The 18,337-nt window shown below is 34.7% G+C and overlaps 1 protein-coding gene across 3 annotated transcripts in view; it reads right to left on the bottom strand.

The window, feature by feature from the left end:
* LOC110098356 (DENN domain and WD repeat-containing protein SCD1) overlaps window positions 1-18,337 on the bottom strand; it is a 160,740-nt gene that overhangs the window by 82,511 nt on the left and 59,892 nt on the right. For all 3 annotated transcript variants that reach the window (XR_003700165.1, XM_028693297.1, XM_020825173.2), the window contains 4 exons: window positions 17,924-18,116; window positions 17,727-17,850; window positions 17,570-17,633; window positions 17,449-17,493 (listed from right to left, as the gene is read on the bottom strand). Coding sequence is in view for 2 of the 3 variants with exons in the window: in XM_028693297.1 (XP_028549130.1) it covers window positions 17,449-17,493; window positions 17,570-17,633; window positions 17,727-17,850; window positions 17,924-18,116 (426 nt within the window). In the remaining variant the exon portion in view is untranslated. The remainder of the gene's footprint in view (window positions 1-17,448; window positions 17,494-17,569; window positions 17,634-17,726; window positions 17,851-17,923; window positions 18,117-18,337) is intronic.

Raw genomic sequence — 18,337 nt, 5'->3', positions numbered from 1 at the left:
ACATGCAAGTAGATAAAAACTAAATTTTAAACTTACAATAAAATACTGCATGTATGCTAATGATGAAAAACTCATACAAATAATCGAACCTAAATGAATTTTAAATTAGAATGCCTGTATGTGCTTTGATAAGTGCGATAGTGCCTAAATCTGAAGAAAAAAATATGTTGCACACACTAACATAAAATAAAAGAAAATAAACTCAAATTTCCCCGCTTAGAGAAACATGCAAATATTTTGAAAGGCTTAAGAAAATAAAACTCCTTTTTAAACTTTAAACTGAAATATGACATATATGCATGTTCTAGAGTGAGCCACTCTACCTATAGGACACGATCATAAACCTCATAATTCGTTTCCAATCCCCCACATCCCAAAGATGGTAGTTGACAAATTTTAAGCCCAATTATAAGTATTCACAGCAAAAATTTCATATAATCAAGATTAAATGGTGATTTCAAATTATTCTCTCAACGTTCTAACTCAATAACTTTTTATCAAACATCAAATACTCAAATGCAAATATCATTTAATATTTTGTTTTAAATTTGCATAAAATCTCCACTGACTTTTTAAAAGAGAATTTATTTTAAAATAAAACTGCATAATGGTATACCTATATTATGCAGTCACGTGTTAAATTTATATTACCTATTGATGAGAACATCCGACAGTGAAAAGTTTATCAGAGAAAGGGTTAGAGATCTACGGCTAGGATCGGATTGCTCGATTTCTGAGCAATTATTTGTATTTGATTTATTATGTGTAATTTTCGCTTTTACCCTCACTTAAAAGAGTAGGTTTATGTGACCCCAGGAGGCACTTTTGTTATTTGAAGTTTTATTGTATTTTGTCTAATTATAGGCCTCACCTCCCCCTTGGGAATGATGATGATTATGCTTGTTAATGGAAAATGGCGCACCATGGCGCAAAGGTCCCATTGGAGCCATGGTGCATAGCACGGCGCGACGCGCGCCATTTTGAATATGGCGCAAATTATACAAGAATTATAAAATATCTTTAAACTGAAAGACAAACAATCATAATAACAATAAAATAATGACAACACAAATAAATAACAATCCAAGCAATTTACTCAAGCAATCACCCAAAAAAAAATTTTTTAATCACCCAAACAATTTATTTAAACAGATAACCCTGTTATACTTTGTGGAATGTTAGTCAATCCTAACATATCCTTCTACATTCTTAAAACTATCTACTAGTTAACTAACAATGTTAAGAAAATTACCATGTCCAATCAAGATATCACTTTAGTCACAATCATATCAAGTCCATTACTAAAAAAAGTCATTTTGATTTTCATGTTCTCCATCAAATGCATGCCTTCATACAATAAATTCCAATGAGATTATCCTTCAACTTGTCTCTAACAATTTCAAGTCCAATATCACAATGTTTAAAATTGCGTATTCGGGTATTGAGGCGTTTTTCATTCGTGAGGCGAGGCGTAAGCCTTAAGGCGTTTTGAGGCGTAAGCCTCAAAATCAAAAAATTGCGTAAACATAAAATAATAAATTTTGTATATACTAATGAGTAAATAATATATAAACCATAAAAATGCTACTTATCACATCTTTGAGAATAAATAAGGGAGACATATCACATAAGAACTCACTAGTCAGTAGTCATCAGCACTGTCATCACTCATCAATCATCACTCATCACTAAGGGGGTATTCATTTGAATCATCATTATGATGAACTGCTCTCTCCTCTTCCCCCTCTCCTATAGAGTCCAATATCACCCAATCAGCTTCTTCTTCCTCTTCCCTAAATATTTTTGACCTCATCAATAATGCTATCTAATAATTCAAATATGAACTCAGCATCTTTGACCTGGTCATATGCTTCAATTGACCTTAAAAACACAGTATCATAAGACTTATTAATGAGGATGTTAATCAGACTTCTATGTTTGATATCAGACTACAAATATGACATAATTGTTATTCCTATTTGGGCCCAAGTCTTCTTAATTTCTTCGATGCTTTTATCAGTGCTTTCCAACTCCTTCAAAATCTATGTTCTTAAATCATACATGGTAGGAGGTTTGAACATTATATAATAAGTCTATCCTCTGTTGTGTCAACCATATAATGATCCATAGGCCCTCTAGCACCCCTAGATGAAATGGGCTTCATAGAAGAAGATAAATCCCTAACGCTGCGCTCACTCCCGTAGTAAGATCCAACATCAACTCTATCCTCAAATTGCTTCTGTGCAAGATGTTTTAATGTGGTAGACTTATTCATGTATGACTTTATCTCATCCCTTACAGCATCAGGAACTTTGGAGAATGGAGCAACATTCTTGTGAGAACCTAAAAGGTGTTCCTTCATCCTAGTCACACCACCTTTCACAACTTTAACACAGTAATTGCATTTCAGATAGACATATGTTTTACCACTGCCTCCTACATCCACCTGAGTGCTATGTTTCCATGCTGGATCTTTTCTATGACCTGATGCAGCTTTATTCTTATTTCTGACCATTCTGATTGAGCAAAAATAGGAAGTGAACGAGTTCTTACTAATCTTTTATATGACCTAATGCAGGTCGGAGGAGACAGCAGCCTCGGACAGAAGCGGCCGCCGGTCGGACGGAGAAGACAGCAACCCAACTAGCAGTAGACGAAACCTCCAGGCGAAGAGAGCAGCTCTCGTTTAGTGTTTAGTATGCATACTGGATATGCTCAGTATTATATAATGTAGAGCCGTCGATAAATTTTCTGGATGTGTTCAGTTTTATGTTGTGCATATTTTATACGTATAAACTGCGTATGTAATGCGTATTTAAGGCGTATATACTGTGTATGTACGACGTATTATATGCGTATTCCATGCATATTTTGTAAAACTTCTTCTAAAGTATTTGTAAATTAGCAGTTGGAGCAGCAACTTAATGTATGATTTTGTATTAATATTTAATAAAACATATGATTTTCTGGTTATAGTATGAGTACTGGATGTGTCTAATATTATATTTTGCATAATCTATGCGTACGTTGTGCGTAATATATATACATACAATGCTCATATCATGCGTACTCTGTGCGTAATATATGTGTATTTTGTGTAGGGTTAAATATGCGTGCTGGATGTGTTCGGTATTATATAATGTCGAGCCGTCGATAAAGCAGAACATTGCATATCCTATGCGTATTTTCTGCGTATGTTATGAGTAAACACTACGTATATATTGCATATGTACGACGTATTCCATGCGTATTTTGTAAAACTTCTTCAAAAGTATTTGTAAATTAGCAGTTAGAGCAGCTGTAACTTAATGTATGATTTTCTATTAATATTTAATAAAACATATGATTTTCTGGTTATAGTATGAGTACTGGATGTGTTCAATATTATATTGTGCGTAATCTATGATTGTCAATATACATCTTAATGTGCTGTAACTTAATGTACATCTTCAACAACATCAACTTTCCTACATGAATTATGTTGATGTATTGTCCAATATAAATCATCTTTGACAACCAAGCCTTCCATTCATTACTGCGGTACTTATCCTCCTCCCATGTTCCTGATACCAATAAAGATAGATATTAATTAAAATATTTAATATAATTTGATAAATAAAATTTACAATGTAATGTGTGCGTGTATTATGCGTACTATGTGCATGCGATATGCGTATTTTATGCGTGAGTCATGCGTACTTTTAAAAGCATTTAATATAATTTGATAAATAAAATTTACTGCGTAATGTATGCGTGTATGATGCGTACTATGTGCGTCTTTTGTGCGTGCGTTATGCGTATTATTTAAAAATGTTTCAAAACCATTTATAAAATTATTTTTTTCGTTAAAACAATTAAGAAATTCAACTAATCTTTTAACGCAAATGCCAATCATAAAATCTTTCAAACATCAAATTATGCGTATTCTATGCCTATAAGCCTATTATCTGCTTACGATATGCGTATTATATGCGTACAGTATGCCTACACAATATGTATGATATGCGTAATTTATGCGTATTATCATTTAATAAGTTATTTTTAATCAAATCAATGTAAATAACATTTATAAACATAATTGAAAAATATATTTTTCAAAAATAAATATTGATACATAGAATGATAATAAACATTTATACACAGAAACTGTTTAAACATTTATATACAGAAATATTTATACATAGAAACATTTATACACAATGATAAATATTTATACAAAATGAAAAACTGTCATTTTTCTAATATTTTACAAAATATTTCATATGCAAATTCTGCCATATACTTTGGCATATCTTCTAGCCAATTTGTACTATCAGTCCAATTAGTGTTGCCTTCAAGACTTATTCTTTCCATATATTTACAGACATACATTCCGCAATCTATAGAGTTCTCCTATTTTGGTGCACCTTTAATGGTAGAAAGCTTCCATTTTATGATATCATTATTAAAAGCTCCTTTCGTGTCAGAGCATAGAGCTTTAAGCTGAAAAATACGTAGAGCAAGGATTAGTTTTGTAAGTTTTTAAAAAATTGAAGAGTTCATGTTCATCTAACACTTACGATTTTTGGAACAACAAACTTATGCTCTTTGACGCGGTGGGGCAACAAGTCATAAATTTCCACTTTTGTTCTTTCAGCAAACCAACCAGCAGGGTAATGTGCGAGAATTCAATGATTGTCTGTAATAAAATGTTGTTTGAAGAAATAGAAAGCTCGGTTATATGGTCGATTTATAATTTGGACAATTTATTCCTTCCTTTGTTATTCTGCAAGTACAAGTAGTAAATGTAAGTATGTAACTATATAAGAACTAAGAAATGGATACTAAGTTACTAATTCAATAGTTAAACTAATTAATTGAATACTAAGTTACTAACCCAATAGACTGGAGAGATGTATAGAAATTTATGTTACTTGTCAGGCATAATGTTAAACTTCTCATCTAACAAAAGGGCAAAAAGATCTACATGTTCATTGCCTAAATAATTGTCGCTTAATAACTCATCAATTTCAGCTCTGGAAATAAGTTACTAACAAACAAGATAATATCGTCCCTGCAAAAAAAATATTAAATACGCATTTTATAAGCATATAATAATTAAGCGTATCATAAGCATACCATACGCATAACATAAGCATATCATACGCATACAATACGCATATCATAAATACGCGTATAATAAGCATACCATAAGCATTTAATACAATAAGCATAAAATACGCATAACATATGCATATCATATGCATATCATAAGCATAAGTAACGCATATCATACGCATAACTTACGCATATCATATACATAAAAATATTCAAACATAAAATAAGTTGCAATTTTTTTACCTTTTATAGAACTTTTTCAAACATATCTCTTCTTAGAACTCAAACTCAGAAGACCTTTGTAATTTTTTATTTCGTTTGCATAGACATAAGTTATAGGATTTATATCAATGTCATCTACTGATATTGGTTCATTTGAATTTGTATATGGAATAAATTGCATTTCTGCTGGGATTGGCTTATTTTGTGGGAATGGCTCATTTCTGGATGGGATTGGCTCATTTTGGGGGATTGGTTCGTTGGGGCTGTGGGGAGGGATATCTAATTTATGTTTCTTATTGGAAGATGAAGAGTAGCTAACAGATCTTTTCTGCGGAAGTATTTTGCTCTGATAAATGTAATTATTGAGCTTGACCTCAATAACTTCAACTCTTTCAGTTAGGTCTTCAAATTTTCTGCTCAGCCTATCTTCAAATTCAAGAAAAAGTTTTGTGCATGTTTTTTGGCAGGATTTGATTATTCTTTCTTGTAGAGATTCAAGTGCTTCAGCAGAAAAACTTAAGTGTGGTTGCTGAGGAGATTGGTGGGGGTCTTGCTGAGGAGGTGGGGTATGATGGGAATATTTGGAGGGTTGTTTTAATGGGTGGATATTTCATGAGGGTAATCAGGGGATGGAGGGTTATCTGATGGATATTTTTTGACATTAACTATATACATTTCAGCCTGGGAAACTGCTTAGAGGACATTATAAATCTGACTTTTCCTTATATTAACAAATAAGTTAGTTACCACCTCTGTACTATATACAATATCATCAGCCCATCGTAGAAAATGGGGCATTTTGTCAGCATACATAGGAGCATGAAAAGAAGTATGCTCCAGAAACCAAATCTGTATAAGATGAAAGAAAATTTTAGCACTCACATTGAGCGAATAAAATTTTGAATGAATTTAACAATTAGCACTTAGCACTCACAATTAGCAGCGGTACAAAACCGTTGATGTAACATGCTGGCTTCTTATTTGAAATCTTAGAGGAGGCCTTATTAAACTCTTCAACTAAAAATTTCCTAATTGAACTAGCCCAGTTTATTGACAAAAAATCATCTGAATTATTTGCTATTCTTTGAAGCAACCGAGAGGTTTTGAAGTTATTAAGTTGAAAAAGTAAATTTGAACATAAATACATGATAAACGTTCTTAACATAGTCTCAGGGGGGTTTTCTTATTCAACCAAGCATGTCTGTCTTAATTTCCGATGATGTAACTGAAGTATGTGCTAAGGAAAGCCAGGATATTTCTTCTCCTTTATTTGGCAGACCAGTAAGTAGGACCACTTCATCAGCAGTGAAAGGAATTGAAACACCATTTAAAACAAAGCATTATTTTGAAATGTTCCACATTGATATCAGCTCATAAATAAGAGAGATATTTTGCTCAAACCCAGAAAATTGCAAAAACTGTATGATCTTCAACCGTTTCAATGTGCCCATGACTTCAGGAGAAATTTGTTGAGCAAAGCTATCACAGATTGATCGAAAAGTAGAAACATAGCATCGATAAGTAATTAGACGAACATATATCTGAAAATTTTAAAGAATAAAAACATATAAAAAAAGTAAATAAGATACGCACAAAAAACGCACAACATAAGCATAAAATACGCATAACACAAGCAACAATCACGCACAACATACGCATAGAGTACTCACAACATACGCACAAGAACGCACATTTCAGAAAATATGGCAGCAAATTATACGCACGCATAAAGTACGCACGCAGTATGTACGCACAACATAAGCAATTATCACGCACATGATATGCATAACATACGCATATAATACGCTCAACATACGTGTAAAGTACGCACAACATACGCATAGAGTGTGCTTAAAATTTAGTTAGGGTTTATGTTTCAAATTTCAATATAAATTCATAAACCCTAAATACAGAGAAAACTCGATAGAATCAAAGTATCAAACAAACATTTAAAAAGTTTCGAGAAGCACCGCATACGCATAGCGTAAGCCTAAAAAAAGTACTTCAAAACCTTGAACACCTACGCATAGCATAACCATAAAATACGTAGAACTGAATAGAAATCATGGCAGCAAATTACTTTTTTCTTGGTGGGTGACGACATCTGAGATGGAATTGAGGGAATGCTTGGAATTGCTCTGAATTGAATGCTTGGAAGTTGGAACGTTTACTGGAACTTGAAAACCGTAACGCAGCGTCTGACATTCGACCTTTACCGGTGTTTAAATGTTGATGCCACGTCGACATCTCACTAGGCGCAATTAGGGGTCGGAACTGAAAAAAAAAAATAGGTTAATTTTATTATAGGCGTCGCCTCAAAAATGTGAGGCGAGGTGCGCTTGAGGCGTAAGCCTCAAAACCTTAACTTATTGCATAGGCTTTGAGACTTAAAGAGACCACATTGCGGTAAGACGCGCCTCAAGGCACGCCTTTTATTGCACAATTTTGAACGTGGAGTAAATCTTCATACAACTCAAATATATTTAAATTAAAGCAAATAGCATTATGAAGATAAAAATATACAATCTAACATTTATCTTAACACTTTTAATATATTTAAAAAAATTAGAAAATATATTATCTTAAAAATAAATAAAAAATATTTATAATTACATTAAAAAACTTTAAAACAATTGTGCAGGCTATTTTGAGCCGTGCGCATTGCGCCATGTCGCGCATGTGGCGCAAATACTGCGCGCCACTATGAATGTCTGCGCCGCGCCATACGCATTGCGTCATGCCATACGCATTGCGCCATAGTGTGTTTGAGAGTTTTTGAAAGAGCGTATGTGAAGTCCCTAGGTGAGGGCAAAGCAAAACCCGTCAGCAGTAGTAAGCGTTTAGGCTCACGATTTATCGAAGCCTCTATTCCCCATCAAGCTCGGCATCCTCACATCCAAGCCTAGCCAAATCATCACCCATAAATCTCCTTGGCCAATCCACCATACCTCCTTCCTCTCTTCCTCCATACCTCCGCCTTCCCCCCACCTATGCTCATGGCCGAAACTTTCATGACTTCTTCTCCCCCCTTTTTATTCTCAAAATTGATCCTCCAACATTTCCTAAATAAACCTAGCACTAGTCTGGGAAATTTGAATTATCCTTGAGCCTTCAATCCCTTTCTAAGTTATTAGATTATTTTTGAAAAGGTATCCCCACCAATAAATCTGAAATTTAAATGAAGAATCCTCATTAACTCTCCTTCATATATTAGCCTAGCTTAATTTGTGAAAATCTGAATTCAAAATTTGAATTCTCCATTAGCCTTCAATCCCTTTCCTAAATTGTTGGATTAATTTTGGAAAGGTATCTCCATCAATAAATCTGAAATTTAAATGTAGAATCCTCATTAATTATTCTTCCTAAATTATCCTAGCTTAATTTGTGGAAATCGGAATTCAAATTTTGAATTCTCCTTGAGCCTTGAATTCCTTTCCTAAATTGTTGGATAATTTTTGGAAAGGTACCCCCATTCATAAATCTGAAATTTAACTGAAGAATCCTCATTAATTCTCCTTCCTAAATTAGCCTAGCTTGATTTTGGAAACCTGAATTCAAATTTGAATTCTCCTAAAAGCTTTGAATTCCTTTCCTAAATTATTGGGCTATATTTGGAAGGATATCCTCATCCGCAAATCTGATTATTGAATGGAAATCTGAATTAAATCATATTTCCTAGCCAATATAGTGAAATTGGCAACTCAATTAAAGCCCCAAATCATCCTAAATTAATTGATTGGGCCGACCCCCTCCCAGAATTGAGCCTTATCATAATTATAGAAATCTCCTAGACATTAATCTTGTACCCAAGTTTATGCTATTTGTTGTCCCGCTGTTTCAGATGCCATCTAATAATGATTGCTGCTATTTTTCTACTATCAATTGCTTGTTATTTCTCTACCAAGCCATCCCAAGGTCTGCTACCTACTGGTGATACACATATTCAACCATTTTTCAAGTCTAGTACCCATTGTTCCTGATTTCGGCAACCACATAGCTGTGTCCAATGTTCTAGGTAAAACAGAATGTTGTCCAAGCGTGTGAAAGGGATTTGTAGTATTGTCCTTCCCACCGGACAGCCTAAAGACTTCGTTGTGGCTTTTAGTATATTTATATTTGCAGGCAAACTCTTCCCCCCTTGCACCTCTTAACCCCTCCTCAATCATGATATCGTTTTTTTGTGAAAATTTATCAGCGTAGCCCATACCAAGAGTGTCATGTGAGTGGGTCTTTGTAGTGACTAATATATTTGTTAATTTGGGGATTGTTTCTGAAACATCACGCGAGCATGATATTAGCTTATTTGATTATCTATTGGTCCTATTATGATATAGAACCAAATGCATGAGTAATAATATAATGCTAAAAATACACGCCTCTTCATTAGAGCAATAATAATTACATTTACTTTTAGCGATTTAAACAAATATTAAAACAACAAGAGATGATTTAAGCTTAGGCCATAGTATAAGATAAAAGTTAGAATAATGAATAATCAGTTCCAATCACTACTAGCATTGCATGGACGAGTTCAAAGTAAATCCCTATGTTAACATATAGATTAAGCGCTAATTGGATCCACTCACTCACACTCTTTATGTAGACTAAATGGAAATATGTTGCACAACCTTTATAATGTCACAAATTAAAGAGAAGACTTAGAAAAGCAAAGACTTGGAGGAGAAATTCACCTTTATCAGGATTTGGAAATGATGTGCCATTGAGAGGGAGAAATTTGTTCGTCGATGGCGGCGGCAAGAGAGAAGATAATCCTTTCAACGTAGTCCTCAATGGTACGGTCGACTTCCAAGTTGATGTTGAAGAATGGAGATTTGAGGATGTCCACTTGCCCTTGATCGTCGTAGACAAATCCGTGTTCTTGTTCAGAATCCGCCACACAACGGAGAACGGAAGTAAAATATGAAACTTCAGTTATTTTGGAAGTGTGGTAGGGAAGATGCCAATTAGTAAACCTAAAATTAATTTCAGAAAATTGAAAATCTGAAATTAATCCGGAGGAGGAATAGTTGGGAGGAAAATTAATTTGAAAGAGAAAGGGGGGAGGAGAAGGGAGAGAGGGGGGTGGCGGCTAAGGAGAAGGGGAGGGGGTATTTTCCAAAATTTGAAATTTAATTTCAGATTTGATTGATAGGGGATTGGGGGTTTTGAATTTTGTATTTCAAATATGAGGGAAAGGAAATGTGCTCCTTTGATGAGGGAGTTGATTAGGGCTCCAAAGGGGGAAGGGAATTAATGTAGGAGAGAGAGAGAGAGGGAAGGAGGGGGCGGGCGGCATGCTTGGGGCAAGAAGAGGCTTTAGGTGGGGATTTAAAACTTGCCATCTTAGAATCTTAAATTAGAAAAGATTGTTTCAAATCAAATCCTACTTAAATTCAAATATATTTGATTTAAGTAACTTTCCTAAAATAAACATAGTATATTAGGAAAGAAATTTCGAATGAAAGAAATAACCTTTAATACTTTCCTAATGTAATTTGCACCCAATATGAAAAGCAATAATGTGATCATTTGAAATTTGGAGGCAAAGGGGGAAGAGTTGGGCCGGCGGCTAAGGTAGGGTTAGGGTTGGGATTGGGATTAGATGTGTGGACTGACGGCTATGGGGAGGGGCAAGGCTTTTGTTGCCGACAGCTAGGAGGAGAGGTAGGGTTTTGGATTCTGGCCGGTGGCTATGGTGGAAGAGGAGGCTTAAAGTCGGCGGCTATGAGAGGATTTGGCTGGCGGTTAATGGAGGAGGAGGGGAATTAGAGAAGGAAGGTTAACCACGAGCCCGGACGCTTCCTGCGGCTGGTTGGTGATCCGTTGCCCTCACCTAGGGTTCTCACTAAAGCTCTCTCTCAAAGCACATAAGAGACGAATGTTAAAATTTCATAATAATCTTCATTAACCCTCATAAGAATAAGAGGAGACTATAAATAGTCCCCACATACAATAAGAAAAGCAAAGACAATAGTACAAACATCTACTCCCTTAAGTGGGGGTAAAATCAGAAAAGAAACAACAATAAATCAAATACAATTAATAAGTAAAAAATAAAATGATGTAATCGTGGTCGTCGATCGTCGGCCCCGTCTCTGGTAAACTCTCCAAGGTCGGATGTCCTCATCATATTAGCTTGTGATTGATTACTTAAACTTGATTACCCTCTTGCATGATGAATTCATTGCTTAAGTTTATCGTGAATTAAGAATTTGTTAAGCTCTGTTAAAGTACGAGGAATTTCCAATTCAATGACACCTGCATATTTAGTTCTACATCACATATCCTCTACATACATGACTAGAGTCAGCAAGCACTCTATATACAATGAATATCTAATAGAACCCAAACCATATGTAACACAATCCTCTATAAACACGAAAACGGAGTTTCAAGGTAAAAGTAGTTAAATGCAATCAATTATAACCCCTAATGTATATATATAAAGCAAACACCTATTCATTGTCCGCAATAATTTGTTAAGGGTGACAGATGTAAGATAATATAACTTTACAAATAGCAAATGTCATATAAAGCATTTTCGTACATTTACTCTAAAAAATTTCATGATAATAAAAACATGGCACATGTCCTCCTACCAACCATTAAAAAAGCGGATGAGGCGTCCGCATTGAGTCGCGCCTCAAGTCCAGGCGGAAGTCATGCATATCAGGGCTTACGCCTCGAACCATCGAGCGAAGCCTACGATTTTTTCGCACGAGGCATACGCATCAGAGCGTAACGCCTCAAGGCAGTACGAAGCACAGCTTCAAAATTTTTTTCTTCGATATATATGTAAATACGATGCAGCCGATTCGTTTTAGCATATTCGCGTATAGGATTAGGGTTTCCTGTGAGAATTGAAAGGCGAACTGGAAGTGAAGCCGTAAGGGAAAGAGACGAAGCCGTGAGGGAAGGAGACGAAGCCGTGAGTGCAGGAGACAAAGTCAGAAGGAGACGACGTAGGAAACGAAGCCAAAAGCAATAACGGTTTCGAAAGTAGGAAACGAAGCCGAAGTTGTGAGTGCAGGAAACGTTCAGGCCTCGATTAGGTCAGAAGAGCAGGTGAGCGGTGTTGTGGGCCTTGACTTTGACGTGCAGTAACGAAAATTTGAATAACTCCTGATTCGGCTTTCTTTCATTCGTCTGCTGAGTACATGCTCGGTACTGAGCGGTACATGCTCGATACCACTAGGTACATGCTTGGTACCGAGCCAGTACCGCTCGGTACCGAGCAAGTATATGCTTGGTACTGAGCGATACATGCTCGGTACCACTAGGTACATGCTCGGTACCAAGCCAGTATCGCTCGGTACGTACCGAGCAGTATATGCTCGGTACCGACCGATATATGCTCGGTACCGTTAGGAACATGCTCGGTACCGCTTGGTATCTTTCCATACAAACAATTTACGAACTTTAAAAACAAGCAAAATTTCAAAATTTAAAAACATGCTTGACCCCGCGACCTGACCGGGAAGGTCGAATCACGCCAGGGGGCAGCGCCCCCTTGGACCCACGGCAGACCGGTATATTGTTGTATTCATGTTGTCCTATTGTTGATTTTTTATATTGATTATTTAATATTTCTATAAATTATTAGCATGACTAGTGGCACAAGAAGGAAAGATCCGGCTATGGGATTTATTTATGAAGCAATGAATAGGGCTAAAGAAGACATTGCAAAAGAATTGGGAGGTCAAGAAAGTGCCTACAGAGAAATATGAGATATTATAGATGAAAAGTGGGATCGACAATTACACCAACACTTACATGCCGCTGCGTACTATTTAAACCCCCAATTTTATTATGATAAGGATTTTCATGTTGACAAAGAGTTGAAAACTGATTTGTATGCATGTATGGACAAACTCATTTCTGAAGAAGACTACCTCAAAGTGAATGATAAACTTAAGGATTTTCATTTGAAGAAGAGAATGTTTGGATTTAGAACAGGACAAACATGCTACAAAACACAATCTCCTGGTATGTTTATAGTTTGTCTATTTATAATTTTAATGTTAATATTTATGTTCAGGTCTTCTACTTCAACCTACATTCATAAAATACTATGTTTGTCTTCATGTAGAATGTTGGTGGGCTCAGTTTGAAGATGATGCTCCTGAATTGAAAGCTTTTGCAGTTAAAGTTCTTAGCTAACGTGTTCGGCTTCTGCATGCGAGCGTAATTGGAGCATCTTCAATCAAATTCATACAAAGAGAAGAAATCGATTGGCGGCAAATCGAATGAATAAACTAATTTATGTTACGTTTAATAAAAAACTGAAAGATAAACATCTCAAATTGCATAATCAAGAAAATATTGAGAATGAAATTTGACCATTTGCTTGTTGATGAGTTACAATCTGATGATGAATGGGTTACTCCTAAGAATGCTGATGTTTCTGAAGTTGAATCAGAAGGAGAAACTCATGTCAATCAAGAAGACAATGAAGCAACTACCCAAATATATAAAAGAAAGAAACAAAGTGAGATTGGAGCTTCAAAAAAATTCAAAGGTATTCTTAAATATAACAAATTATTTTGTATGTTACTATTCTTTCATTTTAGAGCTAATTAATTATTAATTGATATAGGAGATAAAGGAAAAAATATTATAGATGAAGAAGAGTTTGAGGATGACTTTGACGTTAATTATGAAGATTCTTCTTAAGATAATTAAAGTGATGATGAGCCTGTTTTGGGTCTTGATCCTAAGAGGATGTTTTATTTTTAAGTGAGCTTATTTTAAATATTATATTCCAGTAATATTATCTTGAAACAAATCTTCAAATTCATAGTTGACATAATATTTTGTTATTTTTTGTCATTATTTATAATTTTAAATTAATTTATTTTAATCATTTTGAGGCTTACACCTCGCCTCGTTTAGAAAAAACGCCTCGATTCCCGATTTCTCCTTTTAAAACCATGCCTCCTACCAAGTGATTTAGCCACAAAATGGCATCAAAATAATATATTATAATTTGTGTTTCGTCGTAAAATGATACCACTAAACTATGGATGCAACCAAAGCCCAAAAGTTCCCCAATGGCTCAATCCCTGTGTGGTGAATCATAGAGTGTATTGGATAGAATACAAAACTCTCTATTAGTTATTATCGACTTAAATTTGTCCACTTAAACAAGCATCCACTCCGGGTAAATAAGATACCCTTGAATGATGCATCCCATAGTTGCCAATAAGGATCATTCAATCAGGTAGGGTCAACCACATTCGCTAACTAAGCAAATTGGGTCCACGATAAGCCAGAGCAAAAGAGCCATGGGTCATCATCATTGCCCCGCCATCTATGATGTAGACAGGGGGGTCAAATCAAACCAAAAAAATTTTGATTTTTGACTTCTCCAACTCATTAATGTCAAGTAGAACGTTAGCTCATTATGAGCTGGTTTTTAGTTCATTTATGGAGCTAAAAATTAGCTCATTATTTCTTGGATTTTGTCTCTTCTCCTTCCCCTTGTCTATTCGTTTCCCGTGGATGGCTCTTGGGTTCTCGTGCTTGGCTCCTTGGCTTCCTCGGTTGGCAGTTGGGTGGCCTTTCCCGTGCTTTGGTGCTTCGGGTCCGTGCGGGCCTTTTTGGTTTCCGCGGCTGCCTCTTCGAGTCCCTGGTTGGGCTGTTTCCCGTGGCTGAAGGGGGGCTTTTTCGTGGCTTTGGTGCTTTGTTTCTTGTGTAGAATTAGGGAATATTATTAGGTAGTTGTTGGCTTTTCATTTCCCTCATTTATTTAAGAATTTAAAGGGTCATTATGGCTATTTGTATTCCCCTCTCATGTCTATATATAGTAGATGTTTTGGGTTGTTTAAGTATGTTATATGAATGATTTTTGGAAATTTAAACCTGTGGGTTTTGTTGGAAAAGCTTGCGAGCTTGTTTCATTCTCCTTCTCATCTCCTCTGGGAAATACTTGCGAGTTTTTTCCACCCTTCGTCTTGGCTTATAACCTCTTTCGTCTCTCCGCAAGTACCACCTCACCTGTATCCTTCTTCTAATGGATGAAAGCTTCTTTAGGTGTTTATTTTGAAGTCATAAATTTGTCAAACGTTTGTAAGCGTCAAAGTTTGTAAGAGTCCTTGTTTGTAAGTCTTTTTATAATTTGAAGTTGTGTTTTGTTTTGTTAGTTATATTTTAAGTTTTTGAGTATTTTATGTCTTTCTATCATCCTAGAAAGTAGTTGTTTTTGTGATCAAAAATTTGGGCTTCTCCCCAAATTTTTGATTGCATTAATCTACTTTACATTACAGGTGGTATATTTTCATCAATCGTAAATCAAATCACGGCTGCTATAAGCTAAACATTTAAAATGCGCCGATCAAACTTAATTGAAACTTCCCGCTCATAATTGAGTTTGGTAATTAAACATTGGGGTTCGCGCCTATAAGACATAGAATCAGATCTTAAACTCCTCACAAAATAAGAGTGAAATCTTTGAGCACAATCTAATCTATATTCTGAAAAACTACTTGAGTACACAACTCACTCGGAAGAGTAGGGCACAATTTTTTTGGAGGCTACAATATCAAGTGAAACAATTGGTATCTCCCGAAAATGAAGTTTTTCGGGAAAGAAGGAAAACGTTTTGAAACTTCTTTCTCCTTTTGTTTTTCTTTCTATCAAACAAGAAAGAGTACTCTTATTGATTAAGTGGGTTTGATTTTATTAAAGACTTGAGAATAAAATATAATTGAAAGTTACGTATGCCATGTAGTTCATTGATATTTTTACTTATATAATTAATAAATTTTAGAAAGAAGTGGATCTGAGATTGGATACATTACTACCAACATTTACTCAAACTAAGACAAAAACTTTTTTTTTAATTAATTCTGAAGCACTTCATTACAATTTTAATGGATAACAACAAAAAATTCTATATATAACAATTTCAGGCCATTTAATAAACATAAGACAAATATCATGCTATAAGATTGTATCACGAATTACTACAATGATTTCTCACTCATGGAAAATGGTTCTATCATTTTGTTATAAAAAATGTATGCATCATCATGTTATGTTTCAATAATTTAATTAAGATTGTATACAAGGATCCTTACAAATAGAATTTTTTTGTAAAAAAATCTAAAAGATAAAGTATAAAATTATTTGTATGTGCATGTTGTAAGATAGATTCATCCTTCTAACACACTACTTGAGGATGTTAATATACCCATGCATTGAAGAATTTAATTTTTTCACCTTAGATAATATTAGATGTATGAGCTACGCCCCACTGTGTGGGCATGGAATGTATCACCCAGGGGTGCATTCGATGTCATTCCACCTCAAATAATAGTAGACTTATGAATTACTCCCCACTATGATGATGAGAGATATCTAGAGGGAGTACGGTTTATGATTAGACGGTGCCCCTAAGATGGATATATTAACTATATACTAAAGGTTAATTTTTTAATATGATAAGCTCGGTTCATGTTCAAACTCCTAAAATCAAGTTAAATACTTTGATTTCATTACCATTCATAACTCTGACTAGTAAGCAATTTTTATTATCATAATTATTATTGAAATGAAAAGCCACTTTTTTTCTTTTATTTTTTACAGCTTAAATATAATGAATGACAAGCATATTATTTATTTTTCTCTTTAAATTACTGTTGCTTATAGTTATCACATATTAACTGAGTTAAATGTATTAACTCACTTCTATTATTTGATAAATATTTTTCAAAAAAAAAAACACGATGGAATAAATGGATGATATAATAGGCCTTGTTTGCATCAGGCATAAAGATATTTATGATGAACATATATATATATATATGATAGTTTAGATGCATTCCCCCTTAAATAATTATTATATTCCTTATGTATTATTTCAAGGCGTATGTGAAGTTGTGAACGTTTTTATAATAATTGAAAATTTTTAGTTAAATTGGAAGTCTTATATATATACAACAAAAAAGTTTTTAAATTGTTATATTTATGTAGAAGGTACATTAAACTTCAAATTTTCATCCAACTTTATTCCAACCTTGCTATTCCAAACTCATGGGCTGGGTCATGTCACAACACACCTATTAAGAAAGAAATACCTTACATATAATATAAGGGCTAATAGTCAAAATTATCACCAACGGAATTTACCTGCAGCTTTACTTGAATATCTAGCACCATGCGCTCCCTCTCTGCCTGCAGATCATAATCGCTCATAAAACAGGAGACTTTTCAAATATCTAGCCATAAAAAAAAGGCTAGTAGAACTTACAGCCCTCTCCCTGGGACTCAAAGTATCCTCATTTGAATCAATATGACCAAGCATAGACGGAGAGCTGACAAGAGCAAGGAATATGATAAAGAAAAAAAAATAAATTAAGCATTTTTTAAGTGCAAATTAAGATCCTCTTAAATTTGCACACTTAAACCTTGGAGATTGTTTTGATGAATAGTCCAAAGCACCAGCTACTACTGAAAGAATCGATCTACGCTTTTCTTCCTGCTCCTTAGTCCTAATGTTTGCAGGAAATCGATCATAATGACACTTCTCACCTGCTCAAGAACAAGATGAATGTAGAAGTGAGATGTTTGAACAAAAGAAAAGAAAAAAGAACATTCATAGAACCTGCGGCCTCTTTATCAAGAGCGGATACAGTAATGATCTCAGGCTCCACAGCAGAGGGGAAAATAATCATGGGATCTTGACCCCTCCCAGCTGCATCTTGCAATTTGTTCAGAAGATTACAGTTGCTTTCATCGGAATTGATACATCTCTCCAAATAGTCCAAGAAACCTTGAGAATCTAAGAATTGTGCTATCTGAAAAGGGAGGAATAAAAGTTAAAGAACACATGCAAGAAAAATGGCAGTAAAGAAATTAACATTGAAGAATGAAAAGATAATGCTTCTGACACAAATATCTCTGAACAAAACACTAATTAGGTTTCATGTTTTTATTAGTAAATGAACAACAATACATGAAGATTTTATCCAAGTTATGAGAGAAGGTGATTAAAACTGACATTTTATGCCAGTAAAAC

This window comes from Dendrobium catenatum, unplaced genomic scaffold, assembly GCF_001605985.2.
Source record: "Dendrobium catenatum unplaced genomic scaffold, ASM160598v2 fragScaff_scaffold_249, whole genome shotgun sequence".
NCBI lineage: Eukaryota > Viridiplantae > Streptophyta > Magnoliopsida > Asparagales > Orchidaceae > Dendrobium > Dendrobium catenatum.
The sequence above is the reverse complement of the archived record's forward strand: the minus strand, read 5'-3'. Positions and strand labels throughout refer to the sequence as shown.